The 25731-nt window shown below is 32.9% G+C and overlaps 1 protein-coding gene across 1 annotated transcript in view; it reads right to left on the reverse strand.

Annotated features, from left to right (window-relative positions):
- The window catches only part of LOC134708381 (choline transporter-like protein 2), a 45617-nt gene that overhangs the window by 14598 nt on the left and 5288 nt on the right, over positions 1-25731 (reverse strand). The window contains exons 2-12 of the mRNA XM_063568868.1: positions 25323-25371; positions 24143-24216; positions 18705-18780; positions 16000-16093; positions 12666-12806; positions 10041-10104; positions 7745-7895; positions 4604-4687; positions 2222-2334; positions 1237-1368; positions 263-362 (exon numbers count right to left, since the gene is read on the reverse strand). Of these exons, the coding sequence (XP_063424938.1) occupies positions 263-362; positions 1237-1368; positions 2222-2334; positions 4604-4687; positions 7745-7895; positions 10041-10104; positions 12666-12806; positions 16000-16093; positions 18705-18780; positions 24143-24216; positions 25323-25371 (1078 nt within the window). The remainder of the gene's footprint in view (positions 1-262; positions 363-1236; positions 1369-2221; positions 2335-4603; positions 4688-7744; positions 7896-10040; positions 10105-12665; positions 12807-15999; positions 16094-18704; positions 18781-24142; positions 24217-25322; positions 25372-25731) is intronic.

The raw sequence follows: 25731 nt of genomic DNA on the forward strand, positions 1-25731 counted from the left end.
AAATTGCAAAATTTGGTTGAACAGATAGGGATTTTTAATTGGTGGTCTGACACCTTTACCTATACATGTTATATTCTGACTGTCTAATAAGGTATATAATTAGGCAAGAATTTTAAATTATTCTATCAAAGGATTTCCTGTTGAGATAAAAATCATGACCAAACTTTTTTTTTAATTGATACAAAAAGTCGATAATATTGTTTTGAAAAAAATTATTCAATTACCAGACCCATCCCCTTTCCTTTACAATTGAACAACTTACTTGCTTCCCTCTTCTATAAGCTTAATAGCAATGCAAATTCTGTGACACAAAAATATCAAAATCAATAAAAATATGATCAGGAAAGTGGCTGTTGTACAACCTGAAAATAGAATAATAAAGACAGTAAAATCAGGGTAAATATCACAAATTATTATACCGTACATATATTTTAAACAATTCTGTTGGGTGAAACATTATCACGTGACCTGGAATAATTCAGTTGTTTTTCATTCAATTGAAGGAAGGAAGAATAACCCTCAAAATTTCCACCAGCAGTGAATAATCTCATGAGATTGTTGATTTGTACTTGAGTTATCTCCCATGAAAATGACGTCACAGACGTAAATAAACAAATGGCAGCGTTCACTTCACACCAGATAGCTTGAAGCCTACCGATAGACAAGAAAATAACTTTAATAAGGCATTGGACATGAATAGAGTGCCATCTCTTATAGAGTAACGGTCCTTTTCAGGGCCATCAATATTTTACAAAAAGATTCTACCTTTGTTGTACTTTCTAGTTATTCTAGAACATAAATGTATTTGACTTTGTTATGTAAAGTTTAAAAAATATATAGAAAGTGTTCGAAAGGCATTTCCACTGTTAGTTTGGTACAATAAAATAATTGTGGCCCCTTAGAAGAGATGAATATCCAAAATTGTCAACCCTTAAAAGTTATTTCACTTTAGGCTACGCCCTCATTGAAATAACCTTCTTGTGTTGACAATTTTAGATATTCACCTTTTCAACGGGCTATAATTGTATATCATTATCAAACAGTAACATGACAGAAAGCAATATCAACTTCTTACAATTACAGCAATGTCAGAGTTGTGAGTAGACCAATTTGTTTACTTCATATTTAAAGAGGAATATATAGTTAGAGCTATCTATTCAAACCACGATACTCAGGTAACATACCTGAAAAATATGGTAAACTATGAGACAATTTTTCATTACAATATTTACTTACCAAATGCAAGCCATGTCTCTTTTAGTGTCAGGTAGTATGAAAAATTGAGAGCAAAAGCTTGAGCAATACCAAATTCTGATGTTGAGTTGGAGTTCTTCAAATCATAATACTGGGAGTAACTATAGTAACAACCTGAAAATATTTGAGTAATTACAAATGTATTCATTTTATCCTGCATTAATAGATAACTTTCGATGCATTTCCGTCAAAAACTCTAGTTTTAGTGAACATCATTTGTGCGTTTAGGTGCGTCGTCACTTCCTTTCCAATGTTAAGAAAGTGGTTGGAAAAACTACAGATCTATATTGTACGAATTGTGCAGCAAATTGAATTCTCATAATTGTTAATCAACACAGCTGTTATTCGGGAATTGTGATTAAGTACTTACAAAACGCCTATTACTTCTAGTTTATCCTGCACAATGACGATCACTAAGAAGCTTGATGAACGTTAATATTGCAGGGATACAGACAACCCCCTCTATCTGGAAATGACGTCACAAAGGCGTGCATAATTAACTAGTTTTTTTCTGGTGATGGATGAACTCGAAAGTGGTCTATTAACTTAGGTATCAATGTTGAGTTTGGAAATGAATAACGGTAAATCAAAACAACAATAATTCTCATGATTTTAAATTATATTCTGCTTTTGATATTTCAAACAATAAAAGCTAAAATTAATTGAAAGTATTCTACATGTATCTTTTGAATAAAATGAAGACTTTATTCTTTTAGTTAAATTTTGCAAAACAAAAAGGGAATTCTGGAAATGTTACTAAATCCAACAAGATATGTTTAGTTGCTAATTATTCATTGCAAACACATGTACTAGAAGAATTACGTTCCTTAAATAATATAATAAGTGATATCTTTTCTGAAATAATTGAAATTTACTTTAAAAAGGTACATAAAGTACATTGTAAAATGTCTAATAACTTATAAGCTATTTATAAGCCCCAAAAAAATTGTAGAAAATATATTCTTACCAAAACCCATGACTCCTAAAACTGCAAAAATACTGAACCACACCATAAACCCTGTAATCCATCGCATAATAACAATCCAAATAAAACATGCTACCATGGCAATTACCAGGAATCTAAAATTACATAGAAAATTAAAGGTTCTAAAATAACTAAAATGTCAAAATATATGTAACTTTTAGTATCCAATTTTTCATCAGCCGAATATTACTAATAAATATTAAGAAATAATGGTCCAAGGACACAGTTATAGTCCTTTGGTTTTCGTTGTCTACGAATATAGTTCCTAGTGTAAACAGTGTATAACTTGCATGTTTTATTTGATACACTTTCCCAATTTATTTCTTGATATTAAATGCATGAAATATTAAGAAGGGGGATGTAATTACATGTTTAAAAAATTTGGGTGCTGAATCTTTATGTTAAGAAGTCAATTGGTCCAGTTCTAAAAGGTCAAATTTTATCACGTCTGAAGCTGTCAAACTGAATTTTACACCCCTTAACACATAATTGTCAATATTTTGAGTTAGAGCTGGTATAATTTTGATATTATTTGTCTCACTGGTAGTACACTACACTGTAAAAATCTTTTTGAGAAAGAGCAATTGCAATTTTTTTAATTTGAATTTATTGTCTAAAAGAAATGTACTACGAAATAACTGTGTTCTCGGGCCTATAATGCTTAATTCAATTCTATATTTATATTTTGACCAGATGTTCTTTAAATTCAGCTGTCTTAATGTGTACTACTGTGGATTCATTGATTTTCATGGGTACCAATTTTTGTGGATTACTGAAAAATTACATGTTCCTGGATATTTTCATGGTTTTGCTGAAGTCTGCATACAAGCATATAAAAAATTGTTATTCATTGAACATCTTTTTTTTGTGGTTAACCTGTATCCACGAAACCCATAAAAATTGATATCCATAGAATAATAATGAATCCACCGTAACATATTCTTATGCATAGCAATATAATATTTCCAACAGAAAGTAACCAAAAGTTAGCGTGCAATAAATTCCAATATTACACTAGCGCAATAAATCTTCAAAATTCTTGACGTCATCAACGACAAAATCTTAGTTTAAACCAATTTTTACTTTCAAATATTATATTGCTATGTATACAATAAAGGGAACATATATTGCACTCACAAGCTTGTGCAATATAAAATTCTACTCGGGACAATATTCCCCAATATTTATGCAATAACCCTATATTATTGTATAGCAATATAATATTTCCAACAGAATGTAACCAAAAGTTAGTGTGCAATAAATTCTAATATTGCACTAGTGCAATAAATCTTCAAAATTCATGACGTCATCAATGTTCTAATCTTAGCTTAAACAAATTTTTGCTTTCCAATATTATATTGCTATACAATAAAAGGGTTATTGCATGAATATTGGGGACTATTGTCCCTCATAGAACATATATTGCACTCGCAAGCTCGTGCAATAAAAAATTCTACTCGGGACAATATTCCCCAATATTCATGCAATAACCCTATATCATCAAACAAATTACTGATTTTGTTTCAAAATTATAGGAAAATTTGTTTTGAAAGGGAAACAACTCTGTAGTAAAAGGTCAAATGATTTATACAAAGTAAGCATCACATGCTTAATGTATTGTGATCTGATAATAGTTTTGAATTTGTAAATGAACAATACATTTATGGTAGGAATCAAATTGGGAATTATGGGGTTTATGACTGAAAATAATTAATAGCTTATGTACATCAAAACATGTTTCTAGAACCACAAGGTTTCACATTGACAGGGAATGGAGCCTGTAACAGAGTTGGTTTTCACTTTGCCAAATTTTACAAAATTGCAAATACAAAGTAATTATGAGAAAATCATCTATTTAAGTAAATCTGGTTCATAATCTTTTTTTTCATTGCAAAAAACTGCAATAAGCCGTGTACAATTTCAAATACAAACCTGCAAATAATGCAGTATGATTCTAATATTTTGTAGAGGTCAAACATTTAAGAATTGAATGCTTTTTTTCCTAACTTCATTGTGGTGAAAAGGCATTGACCAAAGTATATTTTGTATGAAGGGCGGAAGCACTGCATTCTTAAACTGTGCGCACTGTCAACGCTTTTACAGCCCTATGAAGTTACAAAAAGAAGCATTCCATACTTATAATTACATTTCTTAGCTAGGATCATGAAAACAGGATTTTTATCAAGTTTTTATTTAATTTACCTATGCACTTTATTGTGGGACCTCGTGTCATCATAAATGATAAATTATATTGTGTAATGAAGTTGCTTAAGGAATAACGTGAGATTGCAGGGTAGCCAATCAGAATCACGTATTATAATGAAAAATACATATAATGTAATTATATTGCAATAAAATTCTTACATGATGATGAGATGCCATGCTGAAATTACATCTTTAAAAATCATTTCTGCCTCCTGTGATGCTGAATAAAACAAAGCTAAAACGCTGAAATCAGAAAAAAAGTGTATTAGACCCTGTTCACACTAGCATTTTTGTTTTATTGATCTAATTTGAATCGATCTAAATAAAACCAGTTAGCGTTCATATTATCTTTAATCATATCGATCTCAATCGGTCTAATCTGAACCACTGCGTTCACACTACAATTAAAAGCGCAATCGATCTAACCTTTTTGCCCGTAAAACTGTAAACAATGTGTATAAAAAGAACTGATTTATCAAATTCTTGAGTTAATACACTGATACACACACTTGGGGAAAAAAATTGGAGAAACTTATTGTTTCTCTATCTTGAATCACAAGATAAAATTTTGATACTTGTGGTATAGCAGTTTTCTATAATTTTGAAAAAATAACTGTAGCAACGGAGTTACAACATGACGGCGCAAATACTGTTGTTTCTGCAAAGAAAAAAATCAACATTAGAAAAACAGACACAGATCTATGCTATGGCGAAGACAACATGTTTACAGTTTGTTTTAAAGGTCTTTTAACAGAGAAATATGGGTTAAATAACTGACCTCTGAGATAGATTTGCCACTATACATACGCATACGTTATTTTCGATTCAATCGTACTAGTTTAAACCGATCTCTGCGTTCACATCTAAAGTTAGATCGGTTTACTTTAGATCGATTCAAACTTAACTTCCTCTTTTTGTGTTTTAGTTTAGACCGATTGAAGATCGATTCAATGCGTTCACATTAGCCCGTAAACCAATCTAATGCGGGGTTCACACATTGCCGATTATTGCTCCCGATTGAGATCAGACAGCAATACGACACGAAAAGTGAAAAAGTCGGATTAGTATCCTCAATTATCTGGAATGTCCTATCATTGTCTGAACGCATTCGTTTTAGTTCGTAACAGATTCCTACGGATCGGGAAGGGTCCGAATAGTTCGGCAAAGCATCCCGACAGTTAGGTGCGTCCCGTAACATTCGGGGCAACTCAGCCGATTTTGTCTAGTCGGATTACAATCGTGGCTATGTCGTGACAGATTCTGCTGTATCGGATCGAATTCCGAACAATGTCTTGTGTATTCTGGACGGTGTCCTTTGGAACGGGAATGATCCGGAGTAATTTTTCATAGTTGTTTTTCTGCCGATTGAGTCCAGATTGCATCCAGATCTTGTCGATTGCGAACCGTTTTTTGCCGAAACCGTTCCGAAACAGTCCCGTTATTAATACGAAATTCGTCAATGATACCCACGTCAGAGTCCCGACAATTACAGAATACAATACGACTGAGACCAGACAAAGCCGTTTGCAATGCGATAGAGCGGACTATGATAGGATTACGTTCCGACAGTACTTGATCATCCCGAATATGCCGACAGTTTTCGAACGGATAACTTCCGTCAGCGTCGGTTCACTGTCCGGTCACTGTCTGATCTCAGTCGGATAACATTCGGTAGAGTCGGGACGCAGTCGTGACAGACTCGGTCGAATTTTACCTGGCGAAAAATACAAATCGGATTAGAAGCGGATTCAGAACGGTGTTATCGGGACTAATTCGCTTAGAAACGGTTGAATATCGGTGCTTCCTGAATACTATCTGATTGTTGTCGTGATCAAATTATTTTTTTTACAAATTTTAATTTAAGTTTGAATTTCCATCCACGATTCACAGGATCTTGATCAGACTTTTAATAAATTTTAATCGGGAATGGTCCTATCAAGAACGGTAGTAAAAATCGTGAATGTGTGACCCCAGCTTAAAGTGAACCGGTCTAGTTTAAATCGATAAAAATATCCTAGTGTAAGATCGTTTATATTGTATTGAAAAAAAAATCTACTTTTTAATTTTTTTTTATTTAAACACATTGTGAGAGGAAAGATGAATTTTAAATTCACAGTTTGTGTTTAAGTAACAAAAAGTGGGAATATCACATTTGGACCAATTTTAAAATATCCATTCTTCCATTTGCGCCATTTTCATTTTTTCATTTGCACTGATTTTGTTTTTGCCTTATTGCATTTACAGTATTACATAGGTGAGTTAAATACTGGCCATTCATATCAGAAAGTCAGTGCAAATGATAGCAAAAAAGTATGATACTTATTCTTTCTACACACCTTAATCTTGAATGTTTTTGCAATGATATGTCTGCAATATTTATAGATTGAACTTTAAAGTGCTGTCCGAAAATACTTTTATAGGTTATATACTTTACACGGATGTAAAAAAGGAAACTATGTTACTATAGTTCATGCCCTCTTACCTTTGAAAGATGAACAGTGTTATGAAGAGATGTCAAAATAATTTGCGATCTCTGACATCAAAAACAACTTTCCTTTGTGGCCGAGGTTATGCATATTGACTTTGAACAAGTAATGCATACTTGTCTGTTGAGCAGGGCACATAGTTCAAAGACAATTGAATGACATTGGTAAATGGTTATCCCAATTGATTGACAATTCATAACATTTGTACAACTGGCTAATGAAAGAGGTCTATACAATAGATACTCTATGATGAGAAATGATGAATAAAAATTACCTGTAACTGACATGTAAAAAAATCGTTGAAAATGCAAAACACCCAAAATTTGTATCCCAAAAATAATATTGAATCCACAGTATAAAATTTCATTTATTTAATACTGACCTTGATCCTTCACTGATGACACTTCCTGTTATCAGGTTATTATCAGTGTCTGTCAGGTTATAAGTTACCTACCTTAACCCTTTGCTGATGACACTTCCTGTTATCAGGGTATTATCAGTGTCTGTCAGGTTATAAGTTACCTACCTTGACCCTTTGCTGATGACACTTCCTGTTATCAGGGTATTATCAGTGTCTGTCAGGTTATAAGTTACCTACCTTGACCCTTTGCTGATGACACTTCCTGTTATCAGGGTATTATCAGTGTCTGTCAGGTTATAAGTTACCTACCTTGACCCTTTGCTGATGACACTTCCTGTTATCAGGGTATTATCAGTGTCTGTCAGGTTATAAGTTACCTACCTTGACCCTTTGCTGATGACACTTCCTGTTATCAGGGTATTATCAGTGTCTGTCAGGTTATAAGTTACCTACCTTGACCCTTTGCTGATGACACTTCCTGTTATCAGGGTATTATCAGTGTCTGTCAGGTTATAAGTTTTATTTGAACCATCCTTATATGTTATGGCATCTGTTGCTGTCTCCAAAATAGTTTTAAATATTGATGGTATACAGCGACCAACAACTACAAAAAATAAACTGTTATCACAGAGATATGTCTCGCCTTTTTGTAATTTTGACAATGAATTGTGCCAATTAATGCTAATACAATTGCAAACCAAATATCAATGACCTACCACAAGTGGATCCCCATAAATTGACCTAATCACAAACTAATAAATGTAATGTAAGCAAACCAATCAAAGTGAATAGACCATGACTGAGGGGGCGGAACCAAATAATCTCCATGGCAATGAGATGTGACAATGCTAATACATCTGCATACCAATTATCATTGATGTACCACAAGTGGATCTCCATAAACTGACCTAATCACAAAGAAATCCATGTAAAGTAAGCAAACCATTCAAAGTCAATAGACCATGACTGAGGGGGCGGAGCCAAAAAATCTCCATGGCAATGAGATGTGGCAATGGTTATACATCTGCATACTAATTATCATTGACGTACCACAAGTAGATCTCCAAAAACTGAGCTAATCACAAACTAATACATGTAAGGTAAGCAAACCATTCAAAGTCAATAGACCATGACTGAGGGGGCGGAGCCAAATAAACTCCATGGCAATGAGATATGTGGCAATGGTAATACATCTGCATACCAATTATCATTGACATACCACTAGTGGTTCCCCATAAAACTGAGCTAATCACAAACTACTGTAAATTCAGAAACTATTGGGTGCATTTATTATTGCGATTTTGTCATTTTACACTTGAATGTGATTTCAATTTTTACGATTTTGAGAAAAGTCATGCTTAATTCAGTTAAAATATTACAAAATGCGAGTTTTAATTATTGCGTTTACAACTCATTCGCATTATTCGCAATAATAAAAACCTCGCAATAATTTCTGAATTTACAGTAATACATTGTTGATGCCATCGCCGTCGCTGTCGCAGACGCTGTCGCCGACGCCAGAAACATAACTATGTCTCGCTTTTTGACTCTGTCAAGGCGAGACAAAAATCATTCATACTGCAAATTTAAAGTTATTGCAAGGTTTTTATTCATGTGAATAATGGGACTGGGTGTGTATTGAACTTGTTTTTTTGTGTAATCATACGTTTTTTGATTGAGTTAAGTCTGCTAATTGATATTTTATCGTATGTTTTTATATGTTGTGATGTTATGCTATTGTTTCAGAAAAAGGGAGAAGGTTTGGGCCCATTAAAACGTTTAATCCCGCTGCAAATGTTTGCACCTGTCCTTAGTCAGGAATCTGATGTACAGTAGTTGTCGTTTGTTTATGTAATATATGTGTTTCTCGTTTCTCGTTTTGTTTATATAGATTAGACCGTTGGTTTTCCCGTTTGAATGGTTTTACACTAGTAATTTTGGGGCCCTTTATAGCTTGTTGTTCGGTGTGAGCCAAGGCTCCGTGTTGAAGGCCGTACTTTAACTTATAATGGTTTAATTTTTAAATTGTTATTTGGATGGAGAGTTGTCTCATTGGCACTCACACCACATCTTCCTATATCTATTGTATTCTGATATCTAATACGCATATCTGTATGCAGATTTTCCTGAAATTTAAATTAGTTGTTAAATTTTTGTCCTCGCTTCGAAAAATGCAATTATAAATGCATGCAAGCAATAATTTCTGATTTTACAGTATATTATTAGTGACATGGTGTGTCAGTGACCTGATATTGGGGTGCGAAGTGTTGATTTCCCTTAATTGCTCTTTAAAGGGCACCAACTTTTAAGTTATCTTAAAATGACCGAAATTAGATGAAAAAATTTCCTGATCTTCGGTAACAGGAAATTGTTGAGTGGTGAATCTTAAAACGCATCACACGGTATAGCTGCCTTAAATAAACCCTAAAACCAAATTTCAGAAATCCTTGTGCTGTAGTTCCTGAGAAAAATGTCACAAGTTGGAGTTGGTTCTCACGGGAATTTATTTGCATAGCACAATTTTCTACCATTTTACTCCAAGCATCCAAAGACTGTTTGTTCCTTTGGGAGGACAATGAAATCATTGATGTTTTGTTCTAAATTGTGGCAAACATTGAGAAGATCTAGTTTTCATTGTTTAAAAGGGGAGGTAATATTTTTTTCACTAGATTTCCCTTGAAATGCACACATTAATTCTGAATTTGCAGTAACTGACAGTACACAGCTGAGTTTTATTCCAAGAACTTACTATCTGTAGTCTCTAGATAATATGCAGCACAATCATTATCAGAAACATACTTCTGGATTTCTTGCTGAAATTAGAAAAATTATTTTTTTCACAAATATGTTTTTTGGATCAAGTACAAATTTAACAAGACATTGTAACATATATATACTGTCTGAAAACAATTTAACTTTAATAAAGATCTCGCCTAACAGTTGTTTTGCACTGTTGTCTCATTGGCTATCATGCAACTTTTTAAAACCAAGAAGAATTTTCTTAGCAAATCCTAACTAGAGGCTCTAAAGAGCCTGTGTCGCTCACCTTGGTCTATGTGCATATTAAACAAAGGACACAATAATTGTATTTTGGTGATGGTGATGTGTTTGAAGTTCTTACTTTACTGAACGATTTTGCTTCTTACAATTATATCTATCATGAACTTTGACCATTAGTAACAGAGAACTATATTTGGTAAAAACTTACATAAATTTACCAAATTAATGAAAATTGTTAAAAATTGACTATAAAGGGCAATAACTCCTTAAGGGGTCAATTGACCATTTAGGTCATGTTGACTTATTTGTAGATCTTACTTTGCTGAACATTATTGCTGTTTACAGTCTATCGCTATCTATAATAGTATTCAAGATAACCAAAAACGGCAAAATTTCTTTAAAAATTACCAATTGGAGGGCAGCAACCCAACAACCAGTTGTCCAATTCATCTGAAAAATTCAGGGCAGATAGATATTGACTTGATTAACAATTTAACTTCTTGTCAGATTTGCTCTAGATGCTTTGGTTTCATAGTTATAAGCAAAAAACTGCATTTTACCCCTATGTTCTATTTTTAGCCGTGGCGGCCATCTTGGTTGAATGGCCAGGTCATCGGACACATTTTTCAAACTAGATACCCCAAAGATGATTGTGGCCTAGTAGTTTCAGTGGAGATTTTGTAAAAGATTACTTAGATTTATGAAAAATGGTTAAAGATTGACTATAAAGGGCAATAACTCCTAAAGGGGTCAACTGACCATTTTGGTCATATTGACTTATTTGTAGATCTTACTTTGCTGAACATTATTGCTGTTTATAATTTATCTTTATCTATAATAATATTCAAGATAATAACCAAAAACAGCAAAATTTCCTCAAAATTACCAATTCAGGGGCAGCAACCCAACAACCGATTGACCGATTCATCTGAAAATTTCAGGGCAGATAAATCTTGACCTGATAAACATTTTTATATCATGTCAGATTTCCTCAAAATGCTTTGGTTTTTGAGTTATAAGCCAAAAACTGCATTTTACCACTCTGTTCTATTTTTAGCCGTGGCGGCCATCTTAGTTGGTTGACCAGGTCACGCCACACATTTTTTAAACTAGATACCCCAAAGATGATTGTGGCCAAGTTTGGATTAATTTGGCCAAGTAGTTTCAGAGGAGAAGATTTTTGTAAAAGATTACTTTAATTAACGAAAAATGGTTAAAAATTGACTTTAAAGGGCAATAACTCCTAAACGGGTCAACTGACCATTTTGGTCATGTTGACTTATTTGTAGATCTTACTTTGCTGAACATTATTGCTGTTTACAGTTTATCTCTAACTTTAATAATATTCAAGATAATAACCAAAAACAGCAAAATTTCTTCAAAATTACCAATTCAGGGGCAGCAACCCAACAACCGATAGACCGATTCATCTGAAAATTTCAGGGCAGATAGATCTTGACCTGATAAACATTTATACCCCATGTCAGATTTGCTCTAAATGCTTTGGTTTTTGAGTTATAAGCCAAAAACTGCATTTTACCCCTATGTTCTATTTTTAGCCGTGGCGGCCATCTTGGTTGGTTGACCGGGTCACACCACACATTTTTTAAACTAGATACCCCAATGATGATTGTGGCCAAGTTTGGTTTGATTTGGCCCAGTAGTTTCAGAGGAGAAGATTTTTCTAAAAGCTAACGACGACGGACGACGACGACGGACGACGGACGACGACGCCGGACGCCGGACGCCAAGTGATGGGAAAAGCTCACTTGGCCCTTCGGGCCAGGTGAGCTAAAAAGGACCTTTGGACAGCAGAGTAGTTTCCCTCTAGATTCAGACAACTATATGATGGAAGAACTCTTGAGCAAATATTCCAAATTTCAATTTCAACATTCATTCATTCAAGAACCTATAAGTGGTTTACATGAAGTTTGAAAGTAACAATCTACTATTACTGTAGATTCATTTATTTTCGTGGGTATCAAATTTTGTGGATTGAGGAAAACTTGCATATTCATGGATATTTGATTTGGTGGTTTTGTCAATCTGTGCACACAAAGCCATTGCAATTTTAATTCGTTATACATTAAAATTTGTGGTTCACTTGTACCCAAGAAACTTGGTAGCCAACAAATAATAATCAATCCACAGTACTCAGAATTAACACAGTACTTTCCTTTAACCCATTGCATCATACTGCATTTATAAGTTTGTTTCTAATACCATAAGGGTCTCAGAAAACTTCATCAAAACTAAAATTTCAGAGTCAAATTCTCCATGTGCAAAGACTTTCAGGAAGTGCTATTGGTGCAGACCAAGTTGTTACTAGTGGTACTATTAGGTTTTTATCTTCTTTGTGAAATAGTCTACATACCGCTGATGTTGTTGCTGTTATATTGATGTTATCTTTACACACCATTTTCTCTATGTCAGTCGGGTTCAGTACACCTGTTTTAGCCTTGGCAACTGATTCTAAGTAAACATAATACTCAGAAGTGCAAGATTCCCGACACACCTGTTATAAAATTAAAAAAAAAACCCACAAAATTTGAATATTGCATAAGCCATATAAATATACATGTAAAGATTTTATTTTACATAGTAAATACATGTATATAATTTTTTTTTTGTGTATACCATGTATACTGAAGAGCATCATGTTATATGAACTTTTGAAAGTAATTTCAGTGCCTTTTATGGTTGACTACATGCAGTATGGATTTGCTCATTGTTTAAGGTCATATGGTGACCTATATTTGTTTTAATTTCTGTCATTTTGGTCTCTTGTAGACAGTTGTCTCATTGGCAATCATACCACAAGAATAAAAATGCCCTCTTGAAATTTTCTTTTTTACACCAGAAAAACTTAATTCAATTTAACATTAGAGGTATTTGTTTTCCCTTAACACAATTTCAAAATGAAATATCACTATATATTTTCTGAAAAATGTTTTGCTTTGGTATGGTATTTTATATATCTCATGAGTACATGTTTTTCAAATCTTTAAAAATAATTCAACAAAATTCTGTCACATACATAGAAATTAAAATTAATAGACAACTTTCGAGTTCATCCGTCACCGGAAAAAACTCGTCAATTATACGCGCCTTTATCGCAGTCATCTGTGCGTTTAGGGGCGTCGTCACTTCCTTACAAGGTTGAGCGAGTGGTTGGAAAATTATAATTATATTATAAATATTATGGCGGTCGCCATTTTCGCAATTTGCGAAAAAATTATAATTGTGGCGATTAAAATTCGTCATTGGCGAAAGAAATATATATAACGATTTATTTTCAGCCATCTTGTTTGTTTACTTTTTTCGTGTTTCTCTGACTTTACCCATCAGACAATACTCGGAATTCACCTTGAACTCGTTAAGATTTTGACAGAAAATCAACAATCATCTGATTGCATTTATAGCTATCGACATCAAAGGACTTATTAATAAAGGTGTTGATTGTATGATATGACAAAATGATATGGGCTTCTGTCATATGTCTCAAAAGGGATTTATTTACCGCTTTGTGAAGCAAGTGTTTGAAGCAAAATTTACGCTTCCTCTCCTTCTTTTGAAAAGAAAATTATTGTTATGACGAAAAATGTTCAAAAGCTAGAAAGGTCCCTGATTTAAAACTTTATCATTTAACTTTCATATAGATCATTGATTTGAGTGGGTACTTCAAAGTCGTTTCAGTAACACTGGTGTTTCAAGCATATAGTTTTACTTATTTACGATGGTCTAGAAAAGAAAACTATCGTTATGAAGAAATATATTTAAAAGGTTGGCATGAGAGTAACCCTTCAATGTAATGACTACACTTTACACGAGGGATCAATTCCAAGTAATAAGATTCTTCGTTTTGTTGTAAAAAAACACTTCTTATTTATGGGGGAGGGGGGTTGGGAGTGCTGGAAAATAAGAAAATTTTAAAGGAAAAATATATTTGGCGAAAAAAATAATAAAGTGGCGAACAATATATTGTTTTGGCAAAAGAGGTGGCGAAAAAAATAATTGACCCAGGGGAAACCCTGTTGTACGAATTATTCGGCAAATTGAATTCTGAAAATAGACAATCAACACTGCTGTCATTAGGGAATTGTCAGTAAGTACCTACAGAGCAACCATTATTTCTAGTTTATCCTGCACAAAAACTATCACTAAGACGCTTGATGAACGTAAATAGTGCAGGGATACAGGCGAGCCCCTCTATCTGGTAAATGACGTCATAAAGGCGTGCATAATTGACGAGTTTTTGCCGGTGACGGATGAACTCGAAAGTGGTCTATTTGTACATTCATTAATAAAATTCTAAAGTGAATGTATTTTAAAAAGATTACATAGTAGATTTATCAGTTACATATATTATTTACAAATAATAATTGTCATTATTGACAGTATTGTTAAATCCAACTCATCTTTCCATTTTCAGAAAGACAAATCTACTGTCGTAATGGGTTTATTTTCATTATTCATAACCACATCTAAAATTGGTATGAAATATCAGCAGAAATCAACAAATCTAATAATAAGCTTTTAGTTCTTGATAAGTATCAGCTGAAATAGTTTTATCAATTTATTTATTTCATATATCTTCCACAAATAGTGTTAATAATCCCCAGTTGGCAGATAAATATTATTTGAACTTACAGTACATTCACATTTAAAATAAGTTAATTAATGCATGTATATCAGAAATATTTCCCATTAGTTGATTGAAATATTTATAAGATTATTTCAGAATTTTCTATTTATCTATATTCTATTAATTCCTACATGTTATGATATTTTGGAATTTTTAAGTATTAATTATTCGTGAAAACTGGCAATAGAAAATTCTCCATAATATTACATAATTTCCCCCCCCCCCCCTCCACATTATACATAATTACGCACTCCACTGCATTCTAAGTGTAAACTATGCCATACCCTTATTTTTCACTAGAATGTACATAATCATATTTACTAAGTTTCTTGTTTCCCACATTGAAGAAAGTAGCAATTCAACATTTGTTCAACTGAAATATCAAAATGTCTAAAATCTAAGATGAAAGTTTTTATCTTAGGCAGTACATATACAAGGATTATATCGTAGATATAGAAGATGTGGTATGATTGCCAAAAGATAACTATCTAATAAAGGTAGAACAGGTAAATATAATAGTAACAAATTTTTGAGTTATTGTTCAACGGAGGGAAAGACGGACATAATATGTCCCTTAAAGGGACGTATAAAAAAATAAGTTTTGTCCAAAAAGAAAAATGGTATGATTTAATAGAGTGTCTAATAAGGAATAAGAGATGGTTGAAGATTAAAAAAAAAAAAAACAGTCAAGAAACAAGTATGTGTCCATAGTTAAAGAATGCCCCACTGGCACTACCATTTTCTATGTTCAGTGGACTGTGAAATTGGGGATCAATACTTTAATTTGGCATTGAAATTAGGAAGCTTATATCAAAGGTAAAATGTGTTCTAAGTTTCAAGTTGATTCATCAAAAACTGCCTTGACCAAAACTCTAATCTGATGTGGGATAGACAGAAAATCAGATGGATGGAAAAAAGCATAGACTAAAAAACATTATGTCCCTCAGTGGGGCATAAAAATCAGCACTTCAAACAGTACTCAGGAAAATTGCATGAGCACTCGAAATGGTCAAATTTTAACCCCATCAATGTAAACCACTTTAAAAGTATCTAAATGACTCACCTGAGGTGTTGGACAGCCCAATGCTACTGCAGCTGGGCCCAATTGAGCACATTTTGAAATGTCAAAGTATACTAAATATGGCCTTTCTTTAACCCTGGAAAATATATATCAATTTTTACAAATAAAGAGTTGAATATCTCATAAACAACAAAACTCAATTGCTTACAGAATAAAAATAATCTTTATACTTCAGTCTTCATTATTATTTTTATCTAAACAATGAAACAAAAACCCAACAATGCAATATAATAAGACCTCTTAAAGTCAGCATATATTTGTCATAAATATAAAACTGAGTATGCCATGTATGAGTCAATTTCTTAATAAATAATAGAAGACCTACAATCAAAGTCAAATTATTCAAGGACAAACAATTAACACATTTAAATAATCATATATAAATATAAAATATATGTATATTGTTGGGAATTCTAACATGACGTCCTTCAAACGCTTTGAGTACACACCCGTGGTAAAATATGAATATATTGATTATGCTGTTCCGATTGCACTCCCACGTTATATGTTTGTTTATGAATGAGATACCCGACGTCATAATACGATGACGTCAGAATATAAGCATTTTACGGGAAAATACACGCTTGTGAAACCGAAAATCATCACAACATTGAAACGTAAACAAACGATTCTCAATTGTTGTATACGCCATTTTTTTATACAAATAAAACATATAAGTAAATTATCATTAAAATTCATCCGAATCTATCTAAATACGTTATTTACAATAGTTTAGGCTTGTCACTCGTCTAATTCAGTTTGCTCTGTTCTTTTACGCCAATCTAAAAGTGCGTAAATTTATGGGAACAGCAAATATTTGCCTCCACCTAGAGCGCTTCGATCCAAAAAAAATGCCGTATTTGTCATATCAGAATCGAAATAATTCATGGGGGCTTGAATATATCTAGATTTTACCACGGGTTGTCCCTTTATGCCGATATTTTACCCCTCGCTATCGCTCAAGGTAAAATATTTGTCATAAAGGGCCAACCCGTGGTAAAATCACGATATATTCAAGCCCCCATGAATTATTTCTTAATTAAAGGAGTAGGTCCGGTAAGAGCCGATTTTGGCCTCAAATTTCAGGTTCATCTATCGAATATTTTGGACAATTTGTAAACACTTAAGTGTCTATTTCAATTGATGCGATTAGTTAAGGTGAAAGATTTTAACTGATTTAGTCATTAAAAATGCTCTGATTCAAGCTTATATATGAAAGATCTATCAATTATCCCCAAAAAACTTCACTTTTCAGATGGTTTTTGTCAAAAATGAAAGTGGCCGCATCCGTGTTCATCCTCAACCTTTATATATGTTTTGTATTATCATCAGATACAACTAACATTTCAATATAATGAATGAACACAAATGAGGCCACTTTCATTTAAGACAGAAACTGGGAATTATATTGTCAAAAATATCTCATGTTTATGTAGCAGAAGCATTTTACTTTCACAAATATAGCTTGTGGATTACATTTTCACAATTTTCTAAAACTGCTATATTTTGGGACCAAAAAGGAGTCTTACTGAACCTACTCCTTTATTTGTAGGAGCTTTCATAACAGGAACAAAGGCAGGGATTCAATTAATATTTCTTTTGGTATAAACATTCATGATGTGTATATTTTCACAGTGATATTGTTGGCTTTTTTCAAAATTTCCTCTACCCTTTTTATTGAGAAAATATGCCTCATTTTTATCAAATTGGGCAATTTATAATAAACCATGAATTTTACTTAAACTTCAATTTTCAGACCCCATTTCAAGAGTAAAACCCTGCTTTGAAATAAGACCCCTTATAATCAGTGATAATGCACATATAGACCCTCAAATCTGCACATAAACTCATTTAAGGCATGAAAAATGTAAAAATGAGTGTTTTTCAGTTTGTATTCATGCACAATACAACACGACGGGTGCCACATGTGGAGCAGGATCTGCTTATTCTGCTGGAGCACCTGAGATCACCCCTAGTTTTTGCTGGGGTTCGTGTTGTTTATTCTTTGGTTTTCTGTGTAGTGTCATGTGTACTGTTGTTTTTCTGTTTGTCTGTTTCGTTTTTGGCCATGGCGCTGTCCCTTTGGTATCTTTCGTTCCTCTTTTACTACGTATACTGAAACTGCACTGTTTGGGAATAATTTTAAGCCATTTTTTTTTCAAATTGGGATTCTTCTCCAGGGGAAAAAGCCTTTATTCTCCAGTAATTTAAGGCAAACAATATCACTGATTTCAGAATAAGGAAAATTCAGTATTTTGATTGGAAGAGTTCTGAGTCGAAGCACAATAATTGTACTCCAAATTTTCATAACCGTAGGGCATTATTTCATGGTTCGTATCTTGATGAATAGTAAACTTCTTGATTTACCTACTGGTTATACTCATGAAAAAGAGTTACAAATGAATAATAATGAAACAACAAATACATTAAAACTTTAAATGAGTCTATCAATGAGGGGGGCAGAACCTTTTTCAGGACATCAGAATCGGGCGTTTTTAAGCTCATGATTTCGAGATTTACCCTTTTGGGATCAGGGATTTCTTTTTTAAATTTCAGGATTTTGTTGGGTTTTTTTTTTTTAATTTTGGGACCTCAGGATTTCATGTGTTTAAGCCCAGGATTTCAAGATCAGGATCCCTCCATCCCCCCTCATCAATTGTACTATTCATCACATGATTTGGACCTACTCTTCATCATAGCCACATATAAGTCCTGAAGAATCTGTAGGATGCAGCAATCTGTTGGGGTTACCCCATACAAAACCTACAAAAAATAATTGACATCACTATGAATTCATGTCATTCTTATTTCTGTAAAACTTGATGCTACATTATGGTTCTATCTATCTATCCAAGAACAGAGCTTTATAAAACATTTGACTGAACAAGAATTTCAATTTTCATTTTTGACATCATGTACCTTGAGCTTTACAAGAAATATATCAAAAGATTCAATGTGAATCTAAAATTAGAATATGGGAATATTGTTCTTTTTTAAAGTACTATTATTAAGCCATGAAAATAAAAACACTAAAGCTTTTTACATATAGGCTTGGATGAAAGAATGGGAAAGAAATATAAATATGAAAATGACTCTGATTTATGCAACTATAGGTATGTATAAACAATGCATTTATATATGTTATAAATGAACTTCTCGAATCATTGCTTTTTCACATAACAAACTGAAAGATTTCAGATTTGTTGTACTTCTTTATAATACCACGATATATATTTTTTATATTTCCTATGGCTATGTAAACAAGAATGTGTTCCAAGTACACGGATGCCCCACTCGCACTATCATTTTCTCTGTTCAGTGGACCATGAAATTAGGGTAAAAACTCTAATTTGGCATTAAAATTAGGACTTATTATCATGTCATAGGGAACATAAAAACTTTAACCTGAAGGGGGAAGAACGGACAGACAAACAGACGGATGAACTAACAGACCAGAAAACATAATGCCCCTCTACTGTCGTAGGTGGGGCATACAAACATTTTGTTGCAAGAGTAAAGTAAACATGGTCAATATTTATTCCTAATTTTCTATCCTATCCTAGATTTCATAGATCTAAATACAACACATTTATAAGTGTATAAAAGCTATAGTTCATATTTCACTCTTAATAACTAAACCCCTAACCACTCATTAAATTTATCACATACATCTAGAAAACATAGAAATGCTGTAGTAGCAAAAGTAATCATTCAACTTAATGAGATTAACATTAACGAGAGAGGCTTATTTTATTTTATACTCTTAATATAAAACCATATCTGATGTAATAGTAGAATTAGAAAATGCATTACCAGCTGTTTTTTAACATGCTTAAAGGACTATCAATCATGTCTATATCTACAATAGTTGGTTCATATTACTAAATTTCTTTACAATCAATAAATTTTATTCATATTTTCAAAGTTCAAATTGATACAGTTACAATGACTATATTATATATAAATGCAATTTAATTTTTATCAGTTCTTAAACCATTACTCCTTCATTAATTGGCATCTAATACAGATAAATGTACAAGTGCTGTTTATTATTATTATTTTTTTTATTTGTATACCTGTTATTTGTACAATAGTTGGCTAATTGCAGGATACATACCGAATTACATGTACAAGTGCAAAAGAGATGCATTACCGGACAAAATTGAGGGAGGGGGTCCTCAACATGGGATTTTGGGTACAGTAGTGCAGCTGGGATTAAAAAAAACACCCCCATTCATATATTGAACAATTGTGAAATCCCTACCGTTACATATATTTCACGTCGAAATCCTTTATACACATTCATATATTTATCAGCTCAAATAATACCTTTATGCCTAAACAAAAAATGCAACACAATTAGTGCAAATAGATGGATGTGTTACACAATAAGTGCAAAAGGTTTGTTATGTGGATTTTATTATACTATACTCAAGTGGGTAAAGATTATTAATTGTTACAGTGTAATAAAATTCAAACAATAGCTAAACTTGTGTCACATTATAAGTTTCAGCAGATTTGAAAGTTTTAATGACATTGGAGAGTTTGGGAAATGCAGTGAAGATTGTTGCACAACAAACTGAAAAATTATGACCAATTGATATCACAATTGGTCAATACCTACCTATTGATATACATGATATACGTCCTGGATAAAATCGCACCGCATAGATATATGTGACGTATAAAAAAGGGACCCATTCCAGCGGCACATTTCATTATGTATATTCATGTACCTTCATATAGGAAGAGACCCCCTGCACTGTTTCCAAACAATTTAACACCACAACTTCTAATTAGGAACAGCAGGGACAAGAGTGCACACGCTGAAATGTCTCGCTTTCTTTACTAATCATTGATATTATGTTGATAGTCCTAAATATAAAGCTAGCTTATCATTACAACTGTAATAAAAACTTAACATTAACCAAGAAAACTAAACATAGACCAATGAACCATGAAAATGAGGTCAAGGTCAGATGAACCATGCCAGACAGGCAGGTACAGCTAACAATTCTTCCATACAACAAATGTAGTTGACTATTGCTTATAGAGTTTGAAGGTCAGATGACACCTGCCAGTTGGACATGTACACCTTACAGTCCTTCCATTCGCCAATATACTAGACCTATTGCTTATTGCTGAGATATAGACTTGACCACCAAAACTTAACTTTGTTCACTGACCATTGAAATGAGGTCAAGGTCAAATGAAAACTATTTGACAGGCATGAGGAGCGTGCAAGGTACGCATACATTGTATACCAAATATAGTTATCCTTTTACTTATAATAAGAGAGAATTGAACATTACAATTTTATTTTTCTTTTTTCCAGTAGTCACTGAACCATTAAAAAGAGGTCAAGGACATTGGACATGTGACTGATTGAAACTTCATAACATGAGGCATCCATATAAAAAGTATGACGCATCCAGGTCTTCCACCTTCTAAAATATTAAAGCTTTTTAACAAGTTAGCAAACGCCACCACAGCCGCCACCAGATCACTATCCCTATGTCAAGCTTTCTGTAACAAAAGTCGCAGGCTTGATAAAAATCTAAAGTTATATATATATATATATTTTGTTTGGGCATGTATCATATTTTCCCTCCGGTTTATATGATCCGTTCATCCTATATATTGACTCTTAAAATTCAAGAGTTAATCTAAAAATGAGGGTACTTTCTCTAAAAATGAGGGTGCTTTTTATATGGCCTTCCAAATACCGTTTCGATCCCTAACATCACTGAAGAGACATTTATTGTCGAAATCCGGATATGGTGTACTAAAGAAATATTGACACCGAATGTTTGTGGCACAACATCCTGTCCACAAGTTAACAATTTTTTTTTCTGTGACGTATTAAATTTATAATAAGATCCATTTTGTTACAACCTGTGATCAATTTTATTTGGCAATCGCCAATGGCAGTCAGCAGGGTTAAAGAACATCAGTTGTTCGACCTGTTAGTCAAATGCGTTTTGTTTAAATATACTCTTTCACTCTTTTGGAAAATGTTGTTTGTGCTGTTTTTAGACCCTTCTGCAACGAAATTTGTTTGACATGCACACGTATAAAAATTGCGGTTTTTATCCAACGCAGTCATAGGTTTGAACGTAGTTTTCAATTTAGACTCGTTTATATTTTTTGTTTGGGCATGTATCATATTTTCCCTCCGGTTTATATGATCCGTTCATCCTATATATTGACTCTTAAAATTCAAGAGTTAATCTAAAAATGAGGGTACTTTCTCTAAAAATGAGGGTGCTTTTTATATGGCCTTCCAAATACCGTTTCGATCCCTAACATCACTGAAGAGACATTTATTGTCGAAATCCGGATATGGTGTACTAAAGAAATATTGACACCGAATGTTTGTGGCACAACATCCTGTCCACAAGTTAACAATTTTTTTTTCTGTGACGTATTAAATTTATAATAAGATCCATTTTGTTACAACCTGTGATCAATTTTATTTGGCAATCGCCAATGGCAGTCAGCAGGGTTAAAGAACATCAGTTGTTCGACCTGTTAGTCAAATGCGTTTTGTTTAAATATACTCTTTCACTCTTTTGGAAAATGTTGTTTGTGCTGTTTTTAGACCCTTCTGCAACGAAATTTGTTTGACATGCACACGTATAAAAATTGCGGTTTTTATCCAACGCAGTCATAGGTTTGAACGTAGTTTTCAATTTAGACTCGTTTATATTTTTTGTTTGGGCATGTATCATATTTTCCCTCCGGTTTATATGATCCGTTCATCCTATATATTGACTCTTAAAATTCAAGAGTTAATCTAAAAATGAGGGTACTTTCTCTAAAAATGAGGGTGCTTTTTATATGGCCTTCCAAATACCGTTTCGATCCCTAACATCACTGAAGAGACATTTATTGTCGAAATCCGGATATGGTGTACTAAAGAAATATTGACACCGAATGTTTGTGGCACAACATCCTGTCCACAAGTTAACAATTTTTTTTTCTGTGACGTATTAAATTTATAATAAGATCCATTTTGTTACAACCTGTGATCAATTTTATTTGGCAATCGCCAATGGCAGTCAGCAGGGTTAAAGAACATCAGTTGTTCGACCTGTTAGTCAAATGCGTTTTGTTTAAATATACTCTTTCACTCTTTTGGAAAATGTTGTTTGTGCTGTTTTTAGACCCTTCTGCAACGAAATTTGTTTGACATGCACACGTATAAAAATTGCAGTTTTTATCCAACGCAGTCATAGGTTTGAACGTAGTTTTCAATTTAGACTCGTATATATATATTTTATTTGGCAATCGTCAATGGCAGTCAGCAGGGTTAAAGAACATCAGTTGTTCGACCTGTTAGTCAAATGCGTTTTGTTACAATATACTTTTTCACGCTTTTGGTCTTTTGGAAAATGTTGTTTGTGCTGTTTTTAGACCCTTCTACAACGAAATTTGTTTGACATGCACACGTATAAAAATTGCGGTTTTTATCCAACGCAGTCATAGGTTTGAACGTAGTTTTCAATTTAGACTCGTTTATATTTTTTGTTTGGGCATGTATCATATTTTCCCTCCGGTTTATATGATCCGTTCATCCTATAATTGACACTTAAAATTCAAGAGTTAATCTAAAAATGAGGGTACTTTCTCTAAAAAATGAGGGTACTTTTTATATGGCCTTCCAAATACCGTTTCGATCCCTAACATCACTGAAGAGACATTTATTGTCGAAATCCGGATATGGTGTACTAAAGAAATATTGACACCGAATGTTTGTGGCACAACATCCTGTCCACAAGTTAACAAAAAAAAAAATTTTTCTTTCTGTGACGTATTAAATTTATATTGACATCTTGTGATCAATTTTATTTGGCAATCGTCAATGGCAGTCAGCAGGGTTAAAGAACATCAGTTGTTCGACCTGTTAGTCAAATGCGTTTTGTTTAAATATACTTTTTCACGCTTTTGGTCTTTTGGAAAATGTTGTTTGTGCTGTTTTTAGACCCTTCTACAACGAAATTTGTTTGACATGCACACGTATAAAAATTGCGGTTTTTATCCAACGCAGTCATAGGTTTGAACGTAGTTTTCAATTTAGACTCGTTTATATATATATTTATATATATATACATAAAATACATACCTAATATAGACACAGCTATAAGTCCTAAGATGAAGACCAAAAATAACAAACAACATATGATATCTGTACAAGACCTGCAAATAGAAGTTTTATTTCTACATTATTGTATACAAATTTAAAGGATCATGAAATCAGCATGAACTTATACTATACATATTCTTAGAGTCATGAAATCAGCAGTACTTTAATTCCATTTGCAATAATTCTTTGTACATCTACATGAATTAAAGAGACAACTATTCATCTATCATTTTTGTTTATAACAGCAAAAGACTTCAAGAAAATATACTGTATTAAATTTTTAACAACTTTCTATACAATGTGTCGATACTTGATCGCCATGAGTTATATTATATAAAGACAATTTGTGACAAAACTTTATAGGTTGGAAACCCTAGGGTTATTGCTCAAAGAAATTCTCAATGAAGCATTACAGAACACCAGTATTCAATCAGAGACAACAATACATAGTTTTATTTTGATCTATACGAAAGTGGACATTTTTCTATGCATGATAAGAGTAATATGTTGTAAGTACTGTCACAGTGTCATTTTGGTCTCTTGTGGAGAGTTGTCTCATTGGTGATCATACCACATCTTCTTTTTTATATGTAAGAAAGTGAAATAGAACTTTTTATTGTAAAAATATTTATTTATTAAATATTCAAGTCAGACATGTTAAATGTTGATACAAACATTATATGTTTAAAGATCTTTTGGCAACACACAGGCTTCATGTTTCTTTTCTACATGTTCTAGAAACAAACATAAATTTGTCAATTTTCATGGATTTATTTTGAGGTTATATTGTGTGGAAGGTGCTTCTTAGTTTGCAGTTTATATAATATTTTCCATTTTTTTGTTTGTTTGTTTTTTCTCATTGTATTTTTATCTGTCCATCAACTCAATATTACACTTGTTCGTAGCTTAACATCTATATATATTATAATCAAGTATCCATGCACAGTTCACAATATAATATATATATATATTTGGTGTCACGATATCTCAGTAGCATGGGTTCAAATCCCAGTGAGGGAAGAACAAAAAATTTGCGAAAGCAAATTTATAGATCTAACATTGTTGGGTTGATGTTTAGACGAGTTGTTTATATATATACATATACATATATATATCTGCTTCATAACAATGATTTACATGTACCTGGTTTTGTACTTACCTGTTTTCAATGGGACCTTTGAAGTTTTCATTATGTTTTGTACGTTTACCTGAAAAAGAAGGATACGATACGATAAATATGACATGTATGATAAATATGTTAATCTTCACTTGAATAGAAAGATTTCAACAATACATTGTGTAAGATTGGCTGCTTGGGGTTGATCCTGATAGGTCATTTCTCTGTGCCATATTTAACAGTTAACACAACCATAAACAGCTGAAAGAAATTACACACAATTAATGAATGTCATAAAATGAACATGTCATTATACAAGATATTATTGAACTGTCATAGTACAAACAAACACAACTTAAAAGTTTATACATCTTATATATGCTTATAGGATTTTAAGCAAGAAGACGGCTTTAAAAAGAAGAGCCAGATCAACATGTCCCTACCAGAGCAA

Source organism: Mytilus trossulus, chromosome 2 (assembly GCF_036588685.1).
Source record: "Mytilus trossulus isolate FHL-02 chromosome 2, PNRI_Mtr1.1.1.hap1, whole genome shotgun sequence".
NCBI classification, from domain to species: domain Eukaryota; kingdom Metazoa; phylum Mollusca; class Bivalvia; order Mytilida; family Mytilidae; genus Mytilus; species Mytilus trossulus.